This window comes from Pseudopipra pipra, chromosome 2 (genome assembly GCF_036250125.1).
Source record: "Pseudopipra pipra isolate bDixPip1 chromosome 2, bDixPip1.hap1, whole genome shotgun sequence".
In the NCBI taxonomy this organism is placed as follows: Eukaryota; Metazoa; Chordata; class Aves; order Passeriformes; family Pipridae; genus Pseudopipra; species Pseudopipra pipra.
In genome coordinates, this window is record NC_087550.1 from 47521981 (window position 1) to 47545739 (window position 23759).

The 23759-nt window shown below is 41.5% G+C and overlaps 1 protein-coding gene across 3 annotated transcripts; it reads right to left on the reverse strand.

The window, feature by feature from the left end:
- Positions 1-11666: 11666 nt before the first annotated feature.
- Positions 11667-23494, reverse strand: GPR12 (G protein-coupled receptor 12). Of its 3 annotated transcripts, none has more exons than XM_064645408.1 (2): positions 23331-23494; positions 11667-22723 (listed from the first exon to the last, which is right to left on the reverse strand). In XM_064645408.1, exon 2 carries the CDS (start codon positions 22709-22711, stop codon positions 21707-21709), a length of 1005 nt encoding a protein of 334 aa, XP_064501478.1. In that variant the 5' UTR covers positions 22712-22723; positions 23331-23494; the 3' UTR covers positions 11667-21706. The 3 variants fall into 3 exon arrangements, with proteins under 3 accessions (XP_064501478.1, XP_064501480.1, XP_064501479.1); XM_064645410.1 differs by having other exon boundaries at positions 11667-22726; XM_064645409.1 differs by having other exon boundaries at positions 23314-23494.
- Positions 23495-23759: the final 265 nt, after the last annotated feature.

Sequence of the window (23759 nt, forward strand, 5' to 3'; positions counted from 1 at the left end):
AAAACTGACTTCTTTAGACTAAGGTTTTCTCAGAATTTCTTAGGGAATAGAAACTAAAGTGTTGAACCAGTTTGGTTAATAATCTGTAATGCAGCTGCTTTTGTGTGTACAGCAAAACCATGTACAGACAGGCTATTTTTTCTGTAAAACTGCATCTCTGCTGCAGCATTTAAAGCCTGTATCTACTATGCATTCCTTATTTCTTGCTGTCATGGGGAATTAATTTTATTTTTTTGGTTGTGGCCTATATAGGCAAATAAAATATGGAAGAAAGCTTTAGATACTGCAAATTCCTTTAAATATATTGATTTTTTATAAAAAAGAGAATAGATCCTGAAACTTATTTTTTTTTAAGACACAGCTCATTTGGTTATTTTAATGAATTATTTCTTTCAAGGTAATTAACTTCATTTACAGTTAATTCTATTGAAATGCCTAGAGTTTTTGAGTTGTACAGTTATCATATCTTTCTATCTCTGTAGATGTCTAACCAAAACAAAAAAACAGGGATGTTATTTTGATTTGTGTTTTCATTTCAGCTCTGCCAGATGACTGCAGTTTCTCTAAGTGAACTAGACTCAAAAAGCCTCGTGTGAACAGGTGGCAAGAAATACAGCAGACTGGCTTCTTTTCATCATTCTGTTCCTAGATTGCCTCCTCAGCAATGAATCCTTTTTAGGATTTGATGTGTACATGCTTTGCTGCATTTTCATTTGCATCTAGTGAAGATCTGTTGTCTCTGGTGAGAGGCTGCCCCTGGTGGGCCACCAGGTGAGCACGTGTATGTGTGCCATGACGGGTGTATTTGACACATTCATAGCAACATACTTATTTTTCCTGGCCCGCTAGCATTTCTAAGAGTGGATCTGAAGAAAAGCTTACGTACATCGGAAGTTGCAAACTTCACTTACAACTGCTGAAGGCTGGAAGTTTCAGCCACGGAAGCATGGCTTAAGAAGAGGCATAAACAAAAGCCAAGTCAAGAGCAATCTGAAATGATACAGTGTGACCCGTACTATTATAGCAGAGATCTGAAAAGCTCTTAGCATTCAATATCCACTGAGAAGGTAACTAGTCCTGGAAAATCTGATTTATTTCATACATTATGGAAGTGTTTGTGACTATCTTAATCTGAGCGCTTGTGACAGTTGCTGTATTACCAACCTATACGCATTTTGCCCTCCTTGTCATTACATTTAATTAGAAGACACTCTCATTACTCTATTACTAACTTATGGGGCATAGAGTTTTAAAGTATCTGGTCTCTGAAAGACAATTTGTTATGATACTGCTGATGCAAATATGCAACAAAGCCAAAAAAGTGACGCAGCACTGGATCTGATAAGAGTTATTGCTCTGGGTAGTGGCCCTGGCAAAGCCTGACGCCAAAGGAACATAGAAAGTGAACTGCTGCCTCGCTGCTGCGCCGTTCGAAGAGGAGGTGGGAATTCCAGTACTATGTTTGCTGTCAAGGTATTTCAGGCACACATGTAACTGTGGACAGAGGGTGTAGATGGTACAACTGCTATGAATTTCTTATTTCTCTATGCTGTTCAGGGCTCTGGTTTGTTCTCTGTGTGCCACCTAGTTGCGATGCGCTCTGTGTCTGCACTGACCTTTGACATCCCAGACCTACTGCATGTTCAGCATTTTTCCTTTTTCATTGGTTTTTAACCATCCTGTAGATTTTCCAGGTGTTCTTTCAGCTGTCAGCATTGGCTCTGCCACAGCTGCTGCTGCTAAGCCATTCAGTGTGACTCTTTATGCTGCTTACTTCAGGTAGAAAAAGATCAACAGGACCAAAGAATTGCCTGTGAAATGCAAACTATTCTACCAGGTAGAAGAGCAAAATGAAAGCAAATGAAGGTATCTTCTAATTAAATGTAACGACAAAGAGGCCAAAAAGCCTCCTTTTTGTGCTAATTCCTGAATCACTTTGGCAGAGAGGAAGTAGAAAGGGAGGACACCTACCACAATGGGGAAGGAAGGGAAAACTAGTACAAAAAGAGAGGTGGCGCTGCAGCTTGTCCTGCATGCCCCCCTGGGCTTTGGGAAGGGTACCTCTGCCCCATTGCTCACACCAGGGCTCCCTCACAGCAGCTTTGGGGTCCTTGAGCTCCTGGTGCTTGGCTTCTCCTCAAGAGTGTTACACAAGCAGTCTCTCATTGGTAGGCAAATCTTTTGGATGAGACAGCACTGTTAGCAGCTCCTCTGGTTTTAATCTTTTCCTAATCCTTGCTATAATATGCATGCACCTAAGATAATTTTAGTAATGTGGCTCCTGTAATTCCTTTTTATCAGTTATACAGAGCTGAGGAAAAGCCCTGATGTCCTGGGAGCTGTACTCATACAGCCAAAAATTCTTCCTTCATTTTATTTCAATTTCTTTGTCTTTCAAGTGACAATGTGCTCTGGTGCACCCTCAGATCTGCTGCTTGGCAGGGTGAATTAGCTCATGCAAACTTTTGTTCTATACCAGAGGTATGTGGCAGGTGCCCTACACCCAGCTGGTGTGCACACAGCTCTGTTGGGCGATAAAGCCATAATTTATTTTGTTGCACAGACCCCATGTGAAAACACCAGGCTCCCCCAGGAACTCCCCTCAGCTGCTTTTCTTCCTGTCAGGGAGCAGAGTGGTGATGGATAGGCTCCACCTTCTGCATGAGTGTAAATGTGTGTGTGCTACCATTATTTTTGTTGCATCTGAATCTTTATGTTTTCTCTGTTGTTAGTCTCCACTGTGGAATACACTCCATGTGGTAGGGATTCTCCACAAACCTTCATTTCCAGAAGTATTCAGGGAATGATGTGAGCATAAGCCCCCCAAGTCACACTTTCTACATCTTCCCAGTGACTTCCCTCCTACACAAAGCAAAGAGGTTTGGTGGCCCTAAAGTAACCCAGGTCAGAGGGATCAGGTTTCAGTGGCAGGGACAGTTTTTTACCGTTTTGTGTGTGTGGTGAGTTTTGTTCTATGAAAATTTAGGAAAGAATGTTTTTCTTTTAAGGTGAAACCTGGCAGAGTTTATAACCCATATTCTCCTAAAGACAAGCCTCCCCCCATCTTCCCTCATCCCCAGGCTGAGCGATGATGCTCATTGGCAGCCCCCCACCCCTCCAAGGCCAAGCTGCTGAGGGTTTGTAGGGCAGCTTCTGTCATGTTTCAGGGTGGGCTAACATGTCACTCAGGGGTTAGTACTTGGGGTTTCCAGTGACCAACTGCAAATGAACTGGGGAAATGTCTACCTCACTGGCTGGTGGAGATGGAAGCAGCTGGGTGAGCAGGTTTTGGCTGGGCAGAATGGTGGTGGGCCCATTTTAATCGTTCCAGGTGGCTGACATGGAGATTTCCATCAGGTATTTTTGAGTGTGAAGGTTTTTTAAAAATGCATGCAATGTAAGTCAGGAACAAGTTCTTGTTGCAGATTCAAGACTTTCAATGAAACATTTCAACAGGACGAAAGCCTAAAAGCAGTTTGAACAGGATTCCTAGCAAGGGGGTTATACAAGTGGCTGGGACAGTGACAAACGAGCTGTTAATTCACTAACTCAGGTGGCCTGATCCACTTTCAAGATAAAGCAGGGAACAGCAATTTCTATAAACTGTGGATGTTTAGTATTTTATTCTCTTATAGCAGCAAAATTGTATTACATTTACAGAAATAATGCCAGACATAATAATATGGAAAACAGTATTAAGGAATATATATTAGCTTAGCAAAGCACTAGCTGCCATAGAAAACATTCATGTCATAAACATTAGTACTTGATTAGTAATGCTAGCAGTGGCAGGATTTTAATTCCTCACCCCCCCCCCCCACCCCCACCCCCCCCCCCCCCGCCGTGACATCAGCATTGGTAGTCCTGGCGACTGGAAGGCTCAGTCCATCCAGAAATTGTGCAAGCTCTTCCTTGTGCCTCAGTCATAGGGAGGGCAGGACGTCTTAAAGTTACTTATTGTGTAGCTTTTCCTTGTGCCTCAATCCTACAGAGGACAGGATGTCTTTAAGTTACTTACATGCTCTTGGTTCTTTTCCGGTCAAATGTCAAAGGAATAATGGATCGGTCACCACCAGGTAGACAGATATTTTGAGAAATAGATCACGGTGAATTCATAACTGTGACTGATCATTCTATTTCTCTGTTTGTATTAAGCACAGGTTGTCTACAATTCTAAGGTGAGGACCAGGGTATGTTGTGACAGGTACCCTGCAGACACAAGGCCCTGCCTTAACTCTTTCACATGATCTCGCCCTGTGGACTTGAAATGTGTCTACATCTTGGGCTGGAGCTGAGTGACTGTGAGCTGTTTGGTTTGATAAAGGATATGCTTTTAATGGTCTTGGGAAATTTTTTCCACTCTGAATCCAAATGCTAATGCTGCCTCATTCTGCAACTCTGATCTTTCTGCTGTTCTGGTTTACCTGTTGAGGAGACCTAAGTGTTAACTCTTTTAAACACTGTTTCTGCCTCTGATATGACATAAACGCACTTTGGGCCAATGAAGACCTTTGTGTAACTTTAATTAATTTTATTTCCAAAGCTCATGCCCCAAGGCAGATCTTTCTGTATTGTTTAAAATTTTTAAATGTTTGTGTTACTTTTTGTGAGCGCCCAATGTTATGAATAACAGGGAAAATACTTAAAATTATGAAGGGCATCATGTAAAAAGTGAAAAATATGGCTAGAGGCCCATCCTTTCTCTGCCCTTCCCCTAAACATAGGCACCAAGGTTGGTTGTTACTATTTAAGGCAGCAGATACCAAGAGAGGTAGAGGAGGATCCAATATGTAACATGTAGAGGTTGTGCCCATGGCTGTGCTGTTACTACAGTCATTAATTCCTATTGTTTAACACCAGAAATGTCCACTAGATCACTGAGCCATACCACCAATATTTTATAGGCTCTTCTGACAGTTGTTTATTCCTCTACTAAGTTCAGCAGTTTGTGCTTGGTTCAAGCCGTCCCATCAGCAGACCTAGATGTCAGGAGATGGGGATCCCCCATTTCCTAGAGAGTGTTTTCCAATGCTTGATCTCTGCCTCCTTGTTATGAACTAATGCTCTGCCAAGGTCTAAGCCTTCCAGACCATGGTATGGACACCCACAGGTGTGTCTCATTCTCCATGAGGACCACGGGACAATTCAGTTTGGAAACCTCAAAGCAGGGTCAGACCAGACTCCTCAGGGTTTTATCCAGTGGAGTCCTGAAAACCCTCAAGAGAGACTGCACAACCTCTCTGGCCAACCTGTGCCACTATCTGGCAGTCCTGATGGGAAAATAATTTCTCCTCATATGCAGTTTCAACCTCACTTGTTTCACTTATCTGTAGTCTCCCATCATGTACCACTGCAAAGATCCTGGATCTGTTGTCTTGATAACCTCCCCACAGGCACTGCTGGGTCCTTGTGAAGCTACTTCTTCTCCAGGCCGAACGAGCCAAGCTCCCCCTGCGTCTCCTCACAAGCTGTTGCACTTACCTGTATGGGTGTGTGTTTATGAAACAAACTCCTTAACATCAAAATGCAGTACAAGGTGATGTTAATTTGTTGAGCAGTCTGATCTCTGTTATCTTGATGACAATTTGGGTATTATAAAGCCTTTGTAGGTTAAAGCACAGGTGCCTGCATGTTTTATATAAATGTCAAAGCTTCCCATTAGTTCCTCTTTAGTCATCTCATCTGCTAAACTGGATTTCATATGAAACCCTTTCTTCTAAGATGGGTTCCTCTCAACTGCCCTGCTGGCTTCCCAGCTTCTTCTGTCTCACAGTGATCTCTAATACCATCTCCATACCTCATCAGCTACCCAGACCTCTGTTTGTCCTGATGGCAAATGAGAGGGAAAGCAGAGCTATCAAGAGGTTTTTGTGTTGCTTCCTGAATTACTTTACAATGGTCACTGTAGAGAAGATAATCTCTCACATAATACAGGCACCAGTTCATTACCCCATTTATTTCTGAAACACCATATCCTATCCATGATGCTGTGCACACAAAAGCACAGTCCTGCTCTTCTACTTCACATTTGCTCTGGTTTTATCATCAGCAACAAACCTGTAATCTCTCCTGGGTAGGATTTTGTTTCTAGTTCTGGTTCTCATAGTCAGCTGCTCCAACCCAAGGGCAATTACAGTGCTTGACAACTGCTTCCAGGTGTTTTTTAGATGGAATTTTAAGGACTATTTTTGACTCAGAAAACTGCAAATGGCCTGTGACCCTTCTGCAGGAAACTACCTCTGCTGCAGTTTTTTTGCAACCAATGAATGCTGGTTGCAAAATACCCCTTGGGCTCTAACTTCACCAGGAAAAAGCATCTGGTAAAACTCTGCTGGAGGTGAGGCTTTTTGCACTTTTAATGGGTCAAATAAATGTTAGGCCTCATAGCTTTTAACCCAATCCACTGACCAGAAACTCCCAGTTGCTGCATCTCCCCTTGGATTTTCACTGGTTCAGACTGGTAACATGTCTACAGTGTGCAAGGGGAGGAGGTGCACAGTGCTCATAGCTTCATGGAATCTGTGAAGTATCCATACCTTTCACCTACCCTTTTACTGGAGGCCTTTCAAATTACCATCTCTCTTTTACACTGCTGTTTGCTTCTGCCATCAGCAGAAGGCTGAGGCCAGCCTGTTTTACACTGTAAACCTGACAACAGGGCAATGTGATGTTAACATTTACAACTGCTATATGGTGATACACTCCTACAGGTAATACAAGCTACTGTTAGGGAGACATGCAGGTACTGTGATGGAACCTAGTTGTGTGGTTTTTTTTCAGTAGCAGACATTGTTCAAAACTTTCAAGTAAATGTTAAATACGCCTTAGTAATTTCTTTTAGGCATTAATCCCGCAAATGCACAATGACAGAGAGCACTAATCTGCCACATTCTTACAGCAAACGTTTAGGGAAGCAGGAAGGAGGAGCAGCAGATATTTGTGCTTGCCACACGCTTGATAGGACCTCTTTCTACTCATATTGCCATCTGCTGTGAAGCACTTTACATGTGTTTTTCAAGGCTTCTCTATCTTTGAAAACTATACTGTTACTTTATCATAAATGGCCTGAATTATTCTATATATGGCCCCATCTTTCCATGTATACTGACATCTTTACAGGTACTGAGCTGCTGCTCAGGATTTTTGCTACTGATTTCCATTGTGGGGGTTGGAGCCCTGCTGACTTCTGTCTCAGAACAGCTTTCCAAAAGGAAGCGCTCTCTACAGTGATATAGTATCACACAAGCTATTCACAGGGGAAACTTCACCTATGGCTGCCACGCAGCTGTGTCTGATGTTAAATATGGAATCCACTGATATTTTGATACAAGGGGAAGACCTGTGCTTGGGGAAGTCCTTTATCATATGATTAAGCTGTCACTTAAATGGTGTAAAAAATAACTTCTAAGCAGAGGAAAAAGGAAAAGACTTTTTTACAAATGACTGCTGAAGGTGAGATGATTGAAAGGGACACAGAGCAGTGTTTTGTTCTGTTTTTAACTTGACTCTACCGAAGCACTGTATCATTTTGTGAAGCAGCGGAAATTATGGAGATTCTGCTGTTTAGATCTCTGGAGACAGATGCGTGTGTTTAATGACTGCTCATTAAAACAGCCTCTAATAGAATCAAGTAGAAGCAGAAAAACACAAGAGAATAGTGAAAACTACCGGGCTCTGATTAATGCTTTATCTCGTCTCTGAAGAAGAATGTAAAATTGCATGGTAAGACAAATTAAGGGTAGATGTGAAGAAAAAACATTGAATTGACATGAGCTGGAAACCAGCAAGCTGTTGTGGGTCTGCTGTGTGCACACCCCTACCAGCACAGCCTAGCTGCATGCCCACAGGACAAGTCTGGCTTATGACACATACCCAGCTACCCAGGTAAATCTTCTCTCTGGGAGATGCAAAAAGGAACTCCAAGGCATCTCCTGGACAGAAAAATGTCTATTCCTGAACCTGATTGCAACGTGGTATCACAAGGGAAGGAAAACCAGCCTCTCTGACTGGTGCCTGGTGCTGTCTGTCCCTCACCCCCCACTCTTCACGGCCCCAGGGATGACCACAGCAGCAGCAAACAGCACCCCAAGGAATACCCTCTTGGGCTCCCCTTCTGCTAAAAGGAACAGCCAATTTTAGCAAATGCTCTGTGGGGTGCAAAGGCAGGTCACTGCTGCCATCAGCAAGGGCTGCTGCTGTTGCTCTGGGGGCAGAGGGCAGCTTGTGGATGTGGTTATGGAGCTGACATGAAGCTGCTGAATTTCAGCCACCCTGAACTACCCTGTGATGGCAGACACAGGTCTGCAGATCTAAGACCAGACACATCTACTGGCAAGGCCGACTGTGTTTCTATAAAGGCTGTGTGCAAGCTGTGGCTGGACAGAAGGCAAACAAACACTGTCCAGACAGAGTGTGATGAATGAAATGGATGAAACATTAAGAAGCTATGACGTTTTTCTGTGACATCTTCCAAGAAGAGGGGGAAAAACAAACCAAAACCAACCTCAGCCCAGAAAACTCCAGGGACACTAATACAGGTTGTTTAATTAAATAACAAAATCCAGATCTGTTTTATTAGTTCCCGCAGAAAGCTGTGAAGGGGGACTGGGAATCCAGGACTGACAATAAATCATGGAGCCCATTTCAGCAAGAAACTGCAGAAGGAGCCAAAGCATTAGGGGAGAGATGAGCTGCTGCTGTGTGGCCCTGGCTCTGTGTAGCATATGCTACCTTGCCAGGCAGTGAACTCAACCACTGAGCTGCAGCCTCTATACTGCAACAGCCCCCTGCCTCTAGGTCAGTGGGAGCAAAATGGAAGCTTGCCCTAACTTCTCTCAGAAGAGCAGTGGGGCTGTCTGATCTGCTTGGATGTCAGGGAGTATTTTTTTGTTGGGCTAAAGTGGCAACTTGCAAATGCTTCCTTCTCCTGTCTGATGCCCTTGCACATGTGTGGTTTGCATAACAGTAATTTCCCCATATGCCCTTGCACTGCACCACCAGTGGCACCACTGGGAGAGGCCAGGTCTTGGAAAAAGCTAAACAGGAGCTGAAGGCTGCAGCAAAGAATGCCACATGAGAGAGAAGGGGGGAACACGAAGGCACCTCTTTTGTCACCCCTTTTGCAAAGGTTAAAGAGTTAGGAATAACCAGGGGAGCAAAGGAAATCCTGAGGTTAGTTTGAGATTTTGGAATATTCTGCTCCCACTGAGACCTGCCTAATGCCTGAAACTGGAGTAGTAAGGGCTCTAGCTCACTTTAGTTTGCCATATCCTCTGTATTCCCCTTGTAAGCTGAATGATTTGGAGTGTGTTGATCCTTGTTCTGGAAATTGTAAGAGTGTGTTTTTGAGCTTGACAGCTCAAAGTGATGATGATGGTAAACTCGATGTATCTTAGAAAATGTGTTTATATAGGCTTTCTGTCAAGCACCATTTAAACGCCATACATCATGATAAAAATGAAGGTGAAAGCAGCTCTGCTAGGCCACTAGTGGGAAGATTGTGTCCTGGTTACATTAAAATATCTTTTGTTGTCAGATAAAGAATGGCTGCATGGAAAGGCCACCAGCTTTATAATAAGAACAAAATAAGGGGATGAAACACTTTGGTAGATAGGAAAAAAGAAAATCACAATAAAATCCGCAAGCAGAAAATGCTCAAGAGCTGATTTGCACATAGTAACTAACTGTTGGTCGTAACACGCTGTACAGCAGTGGGGTTTGCTCAGCTCATATCCAAATCAGAGGAAGGCAAATAGTAACAACGCCATGGAGCATTATTGTTATAAGGATATTTCAATTAAAAAACATTTTAAAAATAGGTTTAAGCTGCTAATTTTGAAAGGAATTCTAGAGAAAAAAGTACTTAGAGCCACATAATTATAGGTTATTTCAAAATAACTTTAAAGGTATGTTTTTTTTTTAAAGTCTGAATATCTGCAAGTGGAGTTGTCTTTGTCATACATGCCAGATTGATGATATCTCCTGTAACGTTTTCAGCAATGAGTGTAAAATAGCCACTAACTGCACATGGCTCACAGTTTGCATAGGACAGTGGTGAGGTTGCAGTTGTTCTTTGATATCCTGCTAGAAATAAGATGATTCATAGGAATTTAGTAAGAAGGTAAGATGTGCTGCACTGTGTCCAAAAGTCCATCCAACTCAATTCTTCTCTGATATGACTTACAAACCCTTAAGTGAACCTAAGAACAGGTATGTGCATCTGGAACAATGCAGTCAAGCCTCCCTGAACTAAAAACCACCAAACTACACTTTTTAATTTCCAATTGTGTGCCTCATATAAAGAATCTTTCTTTTGCTTACGGTAGCATGGAAACTATTTCATGTCCTGACAGCTTTCAAGTACTTTATCCTTCTAAGTACACTGGCCATTTATTATTGGCCACAGAAGCTTTCTGTTGTATTTCCATTATTAATAATTCTGTTACCCTCTGTTTAGTTCCAGACTTAGCTGGCATATCTGATATTCTGATATCTGGCACCACACAATCGGCAGGAGGCACAAAGTACTTGTTACTGGTTGGTCTAAGCACTGCCAATGCCTAAGGTTCCCAGTTAACCCAAGACACTGTTTAAATTAGAGTGCTGTTTCCTGAGCTTGTGATACTGTGGATTGCTTCATAAGCAGGATGTTACCTGCACTAAACAAAAATGCAGCCAGGATATCTACCAGTTCTGTAACATCATTAATATTTCCACCATTTTAATAGGAATATCTTTACATTCTGGCTGATTACCATTAAGTTTTGGCAGGTTTTTACTGTTTTATTTATTAATTTGGGCAGCCATTTTGCCCTCCTAAGGGTAATTCCATCCATCAGGCAGATGCCAATGCTGGGAGATGTTGAAGGGGCCCCAACACAGAAACACCAAGATGCTTGGCGGTTGGAACCATCCAACCCTGCTGTTCCTGGCTTGTTCCTGCTTGTCCTGACTCTAAAAGCAGGTTAAAAATGCATTGCACATTAGTTTATTGTCCTACTTTAGGCTCCAGCCTAAAGTCCAAACTAAAGTCCTAATCAAGCCCAAACTGATCCCAGAACAGCCATGGCCACATGATTTCAATATTGGCTTCTCCATTAGGTGAAACATTTATTTCCCCTCTCTCTCTATTGCTTTTTTTCCAAACTAATTTTTATTTCTTTACCAGTTTAACAGAGTGGATGGCTGACTGTTCCTAAGGGTCTGTATTGTGTAGTTGTGGTTCATGTTTATTGTAAGCAAAAAGCATTTATCAAATACATCCCAATCACCATTGTGCTGTAGTTCTTTCGGTGTAGTTTAACCACAGAAAAACAAACTGGGTTTCTACTCCTGCACCATGATACCAACTTCTTCTCTAGAGAAAACAGATGCTGCCTCAGTGTCTGATGTGAGAGGTGGAGAGGACAGCTGTGTCTGGTAGAAGTATACATCACTAAGATCTCTTCCAGTATACATCTGAGCTGCAGGACTGTAGTCCTGCATCATGTAAAGGAAGCAGCCGCGCTCTTGGTCACTTACCTGGGTATCTGCCAGTCACTGGCCAATTTTGTACAGAGGGCACATAACAGTCAGTCTTACAGTTAGAGATGTAACTCATCCCATCTATTTGTATGCCTGGAAAATAAGCTGAGTATTCAAGAAAACCATTTACAAGAATTAAGATATACATTTTATAAAAAATTTAATTTGGAAAATGAGATGGTCCAACATGTTCTTTTAGCCTGTCTGAAACAGTCAAATTGGAAATACAGAACTCTGATCATGCATCTGATTTTGCAGTTACTTAATTGGAGGATGTGGACCAAAGATCTAAAAAAAAAATCTAGGTTTAACATAGTTTCTTGCAACTGTTACCTCTCCCAGTTAATGACTGCTAACTCAAATCTTAAATATTTACATCCATTTAGGATTTAGATTTTTTTCCCCCAAAATCTGAGTGTATATAATGATAATAAATTGCAGTGTGTCAGAAGTGAGTGCAGTAGAGACAAACCGAAAAAGAAAGGACTTGGAGGAAGGGCACTCTGGCTTTCACTTGGAATTCTACATTCAATAACTCCTCTTAGCTCTTCTTTCAGAGTTTTTGTACAAAATTGATACTTCCTTCTGGAGTGTTAGTAGATGCAGGGGACCTACAGAAATTCAACTGAAGTTTGGACATCTGAATTTAATTCCCCAGGTTTAGTCAGTGTTATCTGTCATCTCTTTGCACTGGAACATACTTACTTTTATATTTGTAGAAAGGATATTGTTTTGTTATTTGCAACAGAATGTGAAATTCAATGAAATGAAATGAACAATTGTTTTTTTAGAAAGGAAAATTTATTTATGGTTACATACACCACATATAAAATTAACATTTAACTGAAACATGTAATTGTTTCCATCATTTATGACTAAACACAATGTTGACTACAAAACTGTACAGTTTATATTTAGTAACCAATTCTTACAGCATAGTGCAATTGTACCATTTTATAAAGAAAATAATTTGTGCCTTTTTTTAAATAAAGTGCATTAAATTACTATCTTGTATACAACAAGAAGCTCTGTAGTTGCAATTCAAAGCTTTAAGCTTAAGGGAAACTGAGGCCAAGATGTCTCACTTCCTTTTAAAATCACTTAATACACTGGCAAGGTATGGTTCAAACTTCAACCACGGTTAAATTAAAAAAGAAAAAACTAAATTAGTGTAAGAAATAACCGCAGGCCTTTATGTATGAAACCAGTAATCGGTTTTCATATAAAAAGCACAACATGCAGAACTTCAATCCATCTGGCTCCTAGTGAGATGAGAACTATCCCCCATGCAGATGCTTTTGCTAAGGCTTTTAGAATTCAGCACAGAACTACACTGCAGTCAGTAGTACCAGGTGTTTACCTGAATAATACGATGCGTCCTCAGAAAAGTTCTCTCTGAAAATTTGATGAGATGAACATGGCAAACCATGGGTTATTTTTAATTGCATTTGGCAACAAAAAATGTGGGGGTCTAGTTAGTAAGTCTAGGAAATTACAAGTGGTTCTACTAGCCCGGGGTATTCCAAATTTCATGGCCCGAAGTTAAAGACAGAGTTTTACAGCTTTATTTCAGAGGCACATTTATAGCATTTTATCCTAACATACAAATGAAATTTCATTTGTGAACACATTTACAACCAATTTTTGTAGATTTTGGCTGTGACAATAAAGCTGAGACCAAACAAAAGGACGCCTAAAGCCCAAAAGAGTAAAAAGATGTAGACATCAAAATGGATAGAGGTTTAATGTGACTCTTCCTAGAAACAAAGACAAAACCAAGAATGCCCATTTCCTTTGGTTGGCTCTGGCTGAGGCCTAACAGAAAAGTCAATATTCTTGTCCTCCTCTATACATACATGGGACTGCTATTATCTTCAACATAAAATATATTTGAGCACATGCAAGTAACCCTAGAGATTGCCTGAGTATTTTGCTGCATATGTAATCTAGGCAATTTACCTGCCTCTTCAGCTGCAATAGTTATTCCACACTTTTGGCACAAATCACACATACTGTTCCTACATTCTCGAAAAGTGCATTTTCTTCCTATAGGGACCGGCCGGCATTCAGAAGCAGACTACTGTACATTCAGCTGCTCAGCTCTGGGGTAGCTGCTGTGTAAAAAGCTCCCTGCTGGAGCATGTTAACTCCCAGCCACGACTTACCCTCCTCCTCCTAGACTAAGGAAAGTCTCTGCTTACACTGAAAGACTGATACAAAAGAAAGGAGCTCAAATTTGGCTGGAATGTGATCGAAGAAGGCTCGCTATTTTCTGTCATGTCTTCAGAAAGCTCTGTGCTGAGAGCAGATCTCCCTTCCAAACCCAGCATGCTCTGACCTACAATCAACCCTACAGAAAAGCCTCACCTCCATGCTCTTTTCTCATGAGCTTTCTGGGGCAAGAGGCACCACAAAGCAAACTGAGTGTTTCTCATATATCGAGGGAGTACATCGTCAGAGGGCAACCAAAGAGTAGCAAAACAAAAAGTCATGAATGGGGCACAACTCCCCATATTCCATGGGGACACAAAAGTATGTCCCTTTCAGGATGAGGGTACCTCAATTTTCAAAGGGCCAGGTCATGCTGCTTTCATTTGCATACTATAAAAATATTTCTTCCCTGAAAATGGGGAAGCCAAATTCCTGATTATTTTGATGGGTTTAATCTTAGTGAACACTGAAGTAAGAGGAAAATTCTATGGGGACTGTAAGTAATCAATGCATTAAGAGCTCTATACGTTGGCTCTAAATCTTAGAGGTCCTAGACCTTTTTCCTAGAACATCATTGAAACATATCTGTATTGTACGTGCCCTTTAAAAATGAATGCATAAAATTTTTTAGATACTCTGGCATCAGCCAGTGCAAAATGTGCATCTCTGTCACATAACTGTGTGGAGTGCTGTTTAGACTCATGATCTGAGCAGCCCTGTTACCAAAGCACCTATGAAAGACAGAAAAAGAGCAGGAGAGAACAGGGAACATTGTATTCAGAAAGATACAGCTGCTACACAGGCTCACGTTTGTGACAAATATCCTTCCTGCATTCTGTCCATATGTGGTGATAGAACACATTCCTGTAATCTCAAAGTGGGGTTTATTCAAATACAAGACATGAGAATCTGCCTCCCTTCCCAAACCTCTAGCTGGTCTTTCTTTGTTGAAATATCAATTGCCACTGAATCTTTCAGTGTTTGCAAGACTCCTATAAGTTCAGCAATATTTTTCTTTAAACATGTGAAACTGCCTCAGCAAAGATGTTACACTTTGACCATGTCAACACTGACGGTATAGAGCATGAGATATACCATACCATGTATATAAAAAATAAATTAAATAATCATAATAATTATGTGTATATATATATATATATTATATTTAAGTATGTAATTATGCTACTTAAAAGTGATAGCTCATCATACGTAATTAAGCTAATGGCATACCAAAATACTCTAAGAAACTCTCTGTTCAGCATATAATATAATTACTACTTAAACTCTTTATGTTAAATCTGAACATAGGCATTTCCCTTTAAGAATGAGTTTATACTTAAAAGAAAAATCTATTTTATTGGTACCTCTTTCCGCCTCCATTTTCTAAGGTAAATCCTTGCAGGATGCAGTCTTCACCTTGTGCAGTTTGTATTGGCTTGCTTTTTTCTTGAGGAACTGGGACTAGGCCTGTGTTCAGACCTCATGGTACATCATATGGTTGGGATCAAATGGTTTGAGGAAAAAAGAATATTAGAGTAAAAAAAATGGTAGCAGTACACTTCCCTCCAGTTTTTCCTCTCCACAGGTGAATCAGACATTTCCAGTGTAAGGCAAATGCTCATTGAAGTTGTTAAATAAAAAAGTGCTGCTATTATATTTGAAAGGGTTATATCCAACTATTAAAAAACTTTGTAAATAAGCTTTTACCTAAAAATGCACCACTGTACTTATGAGATGCAGGTACTTAGAATCACAGAATCATTTAAGCTGAAAAAGACCTCTAGGATCATCGAATCTAACTGTAAACCAATGTTTGTCTTTAAACAAAAAAGACTGTACCAGACATCTGGGGGTGCAGTGGTGGTGAGGTGAAGGATGAAAAAAAACCATAAAAAACACCCAAGCCATAATCCCATGGCCCTCAATTGAAATACTAATACTCTACACTAGTAATTTAAGGAAGCCCCCAAATATGCATTGAAAGCCCAAAACTACTCTATGCTTTTTAGAAAGGTCTACGTTACTTAGAGCTATCAGATAACTAAATCGGGTCATTAGTTCTGGGACATAAGACTCTTCCCTCTACCTGTGAGGGGGAAACCCATAATACTGTCTTGTTTAGTTAAATATCTAGCATGTCAGTGAGCATGTAAAAATTGCCTTGGCATATGTAGAGTGCAAAACGAAGGTTTGGGGAGGTGAGGACAATTTCCTTAAAAGCCAATTCAAGGAGTTTGTGATGGCAACTTTAACTGATTGCTGTTCTAAAGTGAGTTTTACTCTCTCAGCCTATTTGCAAAAAATCTCCACTGGAAAAATCTCCCCTTATCCTTTTGGTGGCACTGAATTAATCTGCATCATAGCAGTGGTGCACTAGTTAACTGCAATAGGGTTTCACCTAACCTACAGTTAGGTTTCATTTTTTTCCTTCTTTTCTAGAAGATGTTTGTGTAAGAGTAAATGAAATGTGCAACTCTTTATTTTTATGTGGCTTACAAGATCACAATAATTTTGTGAATAAACCACAGCATGAACTTTTTTAGTGCAAAGGCATATTGTTTTCAAAGAAAGGTTTACTGCGAAGTTACAGGCTCAGCTGCTCCTCAAAAGAAACAGAAATACCTAATGATTTATCGTAAAATAATCTGCTGGCAGTGCTACTTGTGCATTTTCAATATTTTTCCACAAAACCTCTCTTCTGATTTCAAGTGGAACCACACAAAAGTATGCTAATAAGACAAGTAATAATCTGACTAAAACATGAGGTGACATTTTCAAGGAAGGGGGACCTCACTTCTGATCATATCCCTTCCTCTCTTTTTTCTGGACACCATTCAACAGGAGCAACAATACTGCCAGCCTCAAGGATATAGGACTGCTGCAATATACCCCAGAGCAAGGGCAGTCCCAGGGCCCCTCTCAGGTGCTCCATGTGCATTGGGTCAGGTTCCAAATGGACAGCTCAAAATAACATTCTCTCAGGGGATGCATTCATTCAAGCATCCTTCCTACCCAAGCTCAAGCACTGAGTATCTGGCTTTTCACCAAGCCATAAAGACTTCCATCTCTCATCATTCACCTAATACGAAAGCAGATATCCTTCCAGTTCACCCAGATTTCTCATGCATTAAAAGGAATTGCGAATTCTTGGTCTGAAGAAGACAGCAGCACCCAGTTTTAAGGGGTAATTTCCTTTTGCACCAAAAAAGTATTTCCAGACAGGAGACCTTTCAAGTTTATTGAGAGTCCCATCATTCTTATACTGACAAATGAGGGAGATACGCATGCCTAATTTATCTTTCGTGACCTATTGCTTATTCATGACATACAAATTACACCACTTCCTTTTAGTCCCTTCCTTTTAGTTCTCTATAAGCAGAGACTGAGAGATCTTAATTTTTTACCATTGAACATCTCTGGACTACCACTAAGCAGAACTAGAACCACTCAGTATCTCAGATAAAGTGACAGAATAGCTAGTGGTTTTTTACGTAGTGACTACTCTAATTCTTATTTTTATTTCTTTATTTATTGTACATAGAAAAACCAGACCATGTATACTTTCTTTTCATAAAAGTTGGGGCCAACATTTTGAAAATCATGTTCTGAAAGTTACAGAACCACTTTCCTTTTTTTTTTTTTTTAAGTAATGAGTGTGTAGTTATGTTTCAGGGGCTTGATTTGTAGTGATGCTATTTTATCCCAACTTCAGTCACCAGCAGGTTGCTTATCACCTTGGGGAAATGAAGTCTCATGCATCTTACTTTTAAAGGCTAAACAATCCCTAAGAAAATGAGGTAACAAAATAACAGCTCTTTGGGGACAGCATGGCTGCTGGTTTAAGCCAAAGTCCACTGCTGTCCATGGAGGGGCTTTAGTGACTCCAAGATGCCTCAAGGTTGGCCGCTGAACACTAAAGGATGGACACAGCTGCTTATGTTACTGAGTGTCCATGGTAGGAAGATACAGCAGCAATAGCAGGCCTTTCAGCTTGCCTCCAAATAGCCTGGGTATTGGTAGGGGTTCTCCTCACTGATACCAAAACTAAGCTGTCTTCAGAATGGGCTAGCACCATTTATCATGTCCATCCTGATAAGCATGGCAAATTCAATATTTTCTGTTACAACTGGAAATCCTGAACACAATTTATCTACAGAATGCTGTGCAACTAAATGCCAAACGATGAAAAGAATAAAAATCTCCACCACAGTACGTAATTTTTTTCTTGCCAATAGCACAAATTTGGGACCCAAGAATTACAATAAAATATTATTGCTGTGTAATTCTATTCAGGAACTCAATAATTATAAGACAAATCAACCAGAAATGATGTCCCACATCGGTCTGATAGCATCTACTTAACAAAGGAAGACTTATGCTAATTGAAAGTCCTTATGCAAGTTACTGTTTTTTGTTTAAAGTAATATTGCTTCCTCTCTATTGCTCTGAGTTTTCTCAGCAGTTTACAGTACCTGCAACATGGAGGATTTTATTGCTTTTGTGCTAAACACATATTTCCCCTTATTGCTGAAATCTTACTGTTAGGAGAAATGGTTAAAAAAAAAAAAGATGACAATCTAAAAAAATCCTCTCCCAAGCTTTGAGGATGAACATATGAAAAACCGATCACAAGTAAATTTTTCCCATCAAGATATAACCTGTTACTAACTTTGGGTCAAGTGTTTTAATAAATAAACGTGAACTTCAATTCTTTAAAGTAAATTACATATTAAGAAATAGAAGTCTTTTATCATTACAATGGAGATGTGAAAGCTACTTCACTGTACACAGAATGGTGAATCTAACCTCCCTGGTCTTACACATGGGTGTTGTTTGATGGGACAACAAAATATCAGAATCCTGCAAGCTGGTGGGATTTCTGCCAGTTTCAGAGGGATCTTGGATGGATACCGGCACCTCACCATACCGAACTGGGGCCTATCCTGTAATTCTGAGGGGACAGCAGAGAATTGCTTAATTCCTCAGGGTCTGGAAAGTGGCTAGCTGTCAAGCAATCCTTCTGTGCAAGTGAGGTCGGCACCTTCATACACACAGCTCTGGCCCTACTCTAAAGAGTTCGTTCACAGGTGTGTTATATAGCACCTGTCAAGTACTGCAAACCATGTTAAAGTTTGGCCTGACAGCTGCGGGCAAACCTATGTCGTTGACTTCCAGCAGGATTTTCTGGCCTGTGCTGCACAGTCTTAATTTAAGAACATATTTCTGGAAGAGACAACATCCTCACTGGAGGTCACAGCAGAGGCTTGGGAGGCAGAATCATGTTTCTCATCTGTATGTGGTGAAAGGCAACCATGCACTACTCCTCAAAACAAGGGCAAATCCCATCCCTACGAGCTAGCTTTGTGGGACTGCTATAATTAATCCTTCTTTCCTCTTTGACTTGCAGTGTTCCTCAGGAGAGAAGCTTCCAATTACAAATCTCTCTGCTCTGGCACAAGGAAAAGGTCAGCTCCCCCAGCGCTCTGGAGAGCCTCTGTGGATTTGAGCAGCCTGTGGAGCAAGGAAGATGACAAGGACACTAGGTGAACCAGCATGAGAGGATGAGATTACCTCCCTCTGTGCTGTTTTTTTCTGGCTTCCCCATCACACAGGTGTTGTGTAGAGAAAAACGCTAATGCCTGTGAAGTTATCCAAGAGGATGAGAACAGATCTGCATAAGCAAAACAACAGTTGCCCTCTGGACTGAATTTTGGTCGCAGTTTTAGCTTTTATAATCATCATATGTTTTGCATTTTGATAAAGAAGAACAAATGCAAGAAAAAAGAAGGGAGTAAACTTTGCGTGACTAACTTAAAGTGACGTTCTTCATTATTGAGCCTCCCTACATTATTCATCTCATGACTTTTACTGCCATTAATTCCCAATACTTTGCATACTTGCAAAACTGCACACATACGTAGCACAGATTTCTACAAAGTGAGTATTTCTTACACAAAAATGCAACGACTGAAGTTTCATTAGCATTCAGAAGTAGATAAAGAACACCAATATCCTACACTGAGCAGAAGTCATAGTCTTAACTCTGCTGAGCACCTGTAAATCACAGGGAAGCCAGGGGAGCTTCAAATTCACAGCTCTACTAGATCATGCCATGCAATTAATAAATGAATCAGATTACAAAGTAAGAGCCAAATATCATGAAGGTTGAACCAAGTAAACAATGGAATTTAAACCCAGCATTGCAACTAAAATTAGTTATTGCTCATAAAAATGTCTACAGAGCCTCGTTTACAGACAACTCACTCACATTTGAGATTCAGCTTTGTGTATAGCATATGATTCTTAATGTCACAGAAACTTTGCCACAAAAAGCTACAGTCATCCGAATGTCCACATGAAAAGGACTGATTCCATTTGGAAAAATCCAGACCAGCAATGCAGTTGTCTCTACTATCTCTACTATACAGGTATATTTTTTCATTGAACTGTAAATATTGCTATTTTTACATTTGAGTTTGTTTTGGGTTTTTTTAATAGAAGGTACTGAAGCAACAATACAGTATGCTGACTTAGACATTCAAGGGAAAATAACCTCCTACTGATGCCAGGGCATGAAGACATTTAGCTCCCATCAACACTAATGGAAGTGGTACTCTAAACTCATGAACTGACATGAGGGCATACCGTAAGTTTCACAAAGACATATGCCAGGAATATTTTCTCCCTGACAATCAAGTCTTCAAATTAGAAAACAATGCTTTATTTCTAGTGCATTCTAATGTGGCTCCAGTGAAAGGTTAGAAGCAGTTTGAAATTTAACCATTCATGAAAGGAAGCTCTGCTTTTTAGACCAGAACTATCATCTTACAATGGAGTGAACTGACATGGGTACAATGCAAAGAATCAGTTCTGTAGTGGATAAAACTGCCAGAAAAGGAGAAAACGCTGTTTTCGTCTCCTCTTGCAGTTCTGGTTGCATACAATTATGAACCAGATATGCTCTGAGAATTTATAAATGTCAGTATTTAAAATTACATAGGAGAACAATGAAAACAAGTGGTAATAGTTTTGACTTGAAAACAAACGTAGGAAAACCATTTCATGTAGTGCTAAATACGTGCTGCGAGGAATTTGTAGGTTATTTTATTAAGGATTTTTTTAACTCTTCTGAAAAGACAAACTTGTCTGAGAAACTTAGTGTTTAATCTATTACAAACGCATAGCTGAAAGAGGCCACGTTGCTTCATCAGTTTCAGAGATTCTCCCCCCCACCAATCAGTTTTAAAATGAATAGCATAGTGATCTCTGATGTCCCATATCTAAGGGAAAACATATGGTTGACTTCTGAAAAGGAAAGCAATGCATATCTTTTGGTTTAACATCCAGCCAGAACTCACGAGAAAACAGGTAACCCTTAAAAACAATTATCAACCTAATTCATGCTGAGATGTAAAATAAAAAGCTGTACAAGTACTTCCTCACTTAGAGCAAATTTGTTGCACTGAGATTAAACACCAATAAGTCAGTACAATTGGCCATTATTTTGAAGCACATTCTGATGATATACATATGCAGTAACAGGACTTGGTTGGTTTTTCTTTCTGTTTAAAAAAAATTAAAGAGGAAAAAAACATCCTGACAACAGATTATAACATGCAGTATAACTAAATTCAATCACATAAACAATTTCAAAGGAGGTATGCTGTTTTAATCCAATTTTAATTAGAAAGGTGAAGGTAAAATCATGGCAAACATGGAAAAGTCTGGGTAATATGACAAAAAGACCCTGAGCAACATTATAAATCTGTAAGAACACTGATTAATTTGATTTTGGAAATCTCCCTTAAACCACGCAATTGATTTCGGTCACTGGGGTTTTCTGTTTACAAAAAGGTCAGTCCATCCTGTGGTTTTTATCTGAACCCATCAGACACCATTTAATGAATGCATCTAAACCAAAGACAGAATGTCTGGAAAGTAACGTGCTAAGGAGCGTCCTCCTGGCTGCCAATCAGACATCACTAGGTGATCTTGCTCTCTGAGACAGGTTAGAAGGAATGCAGCCACAACAGATGAGCCAAAGCGCTTTCTGTATCTCCTGGTTTCTAAAAGCATATATGACAGGATTGATAATGGAATTGTAGGTAGCTGGCAGGAGGGTGGCATAGGTGTATATAGAAGGATAGGTGTAATCTGCTATTAAAGAATAAAGTGTAAAAGGCATCCAGCAAGCAGCAAAAGTCCCCAAAATAATGGCCAAAGTAGACACTCCTTTTCGGGTGGTCACATAGTGGGAAGTGGCCAGGAAATGGTGTTGCAAGGCAATCTGATGGGCATGGCGCATCACAATTTTACAGATCTGAATGTAGAGCTGCAGCATGAGGGCAAACATAAGCAAGAAAGAGATCGAAAGGACAGCTGCATTATTTTTAGTGAGTGGTCTGATAACACTGCAGGTGGATTCATCTCTGAGGCAGTTCCAGCCCATTACAGGCAGCAGTCCAATACAGATAGATGCTCCCCAGAGCAATATAAGCATGACATAGGTAAAAGTGACAGTCCTCTCTGAATTGTAAGTCAGAGCGTAATACAGGGAGAGGTAACGATCAACAGTAATAGCCAGCAAGCTGCCAACAGATGCTGAGAAAGAGGCAACGATCAGTCCAATCGTAACCAGTTTTGTAGCTTCTGATTGCAGAAGGTAGGCAAAAACAAAATTGATGATCAATCCAATGCCCGCTAAGAGATCTGCCAGTGCCAGGCTGCCTATCAGGAGGAACATGGGGGCGCGAAGACTGGGATTATGGAAAATGATCAGAACCACAATGGCATTTTCGCAGGAGATAAGGGTCCCTGAAGTACATAAGACAATGTCCCAGGGGTTTACCAAAAGCTCTGGCTCAGGGTCTACGACAGGAACCAGGGAGGAGCCTGCAGCTGAGGCATTCTCTGTAGAGCTGGCTTCTACATGATCCTGAGGCAGCCAGCTCAAATTAACCTTCAGATCTTCATTCATTTTAACCCCTGTCTTCTTCAACAGAAAGACATTATTTTTAATGTTCAGGCACATCACTGGACACATCATCCCACCCGGAACATGCATTGCCCGAGTCAGCAACACCGACCTAATGTGCAGGCAGGCACTTGTTACATAAATGTGACAACAGAAAACAAAAACAAAGCGGGAGGGGGGATATTTAAAACTGCCCGAGATTATCCACCAAGGGACAGACCGAGGCGCGGAGGCTGAGTGACCCGTAGGGCAGTTTCCTTCAGCTGAACAGGCAAGAAGGCACGGCACGGGAGGCAGACCATAAAACAGCTGAAGCCCCCATTAAGCGCCGCAATTTTGGGTGGGGGCCGCCTGCGGGGCGGCGTAAACCCCATTATCCAGCGGCCACGATTCCAAAGCGGGATTATTATTTTTGGTCGCGGAGGGAGCGGACACGATGGAGGGGGGGTAGAGAGGGGAGAATATCCTTCACCGACCGCCGGTGAGGAAACCCCGCCCGGGCTGGGGGGGTGGGGAGGGCGAGGGAGAAGGGGGGCTTTATCCTCTCTGAGAACTTACAAACTCGACGCGGACACCACACGCACACCACCACACACTCCACGCACCCGCGGCGGCGGTTCACCTGGGCTTATCCCCCGGCGGGTCGGAGGATGGAAGGAAGGAGGAGGCACAGAGGGGTCGACGCGGTCCCTCTCCAGGCGCCAGCGGGACCGGCGCCGCGCGGGGGGGGGCCGAGGGCGCAGCGCAGGTGCGCGCACCCCGCGCGCGCGCGCAGGGCGTGTGCCTGTGTGCGTGTGAAGCGGCGGGGGCGCGCCTCGTGCGCGCGCGCCTGCGCAGGTGCTCGCGGAGGAGGCGGGGGGTGGGAAGAGGGCGGACGCCCCCTCCTCGCTCCTCGCCGCACCCCCCGAGGTACCGCCGCGCCCGCCCCTGAGGCGATCGCTCCCCTCAAACCGGCCTTACAGTGGGCAGCTGGCTTTTCCTTTGCAGCAAGAGCCTCCTGAAAATTGTTAAAATCGAAACCGTCCGTGTACTGTGAGGGTGGTCAATTGCT

Coding starts and splice junctions, on each gene's coding strand:
- GPR12 (XM_064645408.1), bottom strand. CDS start 22,711: ATGAATGAAGATCTGAAGGTTAATTTGAGCTGGCTGCCTCAGGATCAT.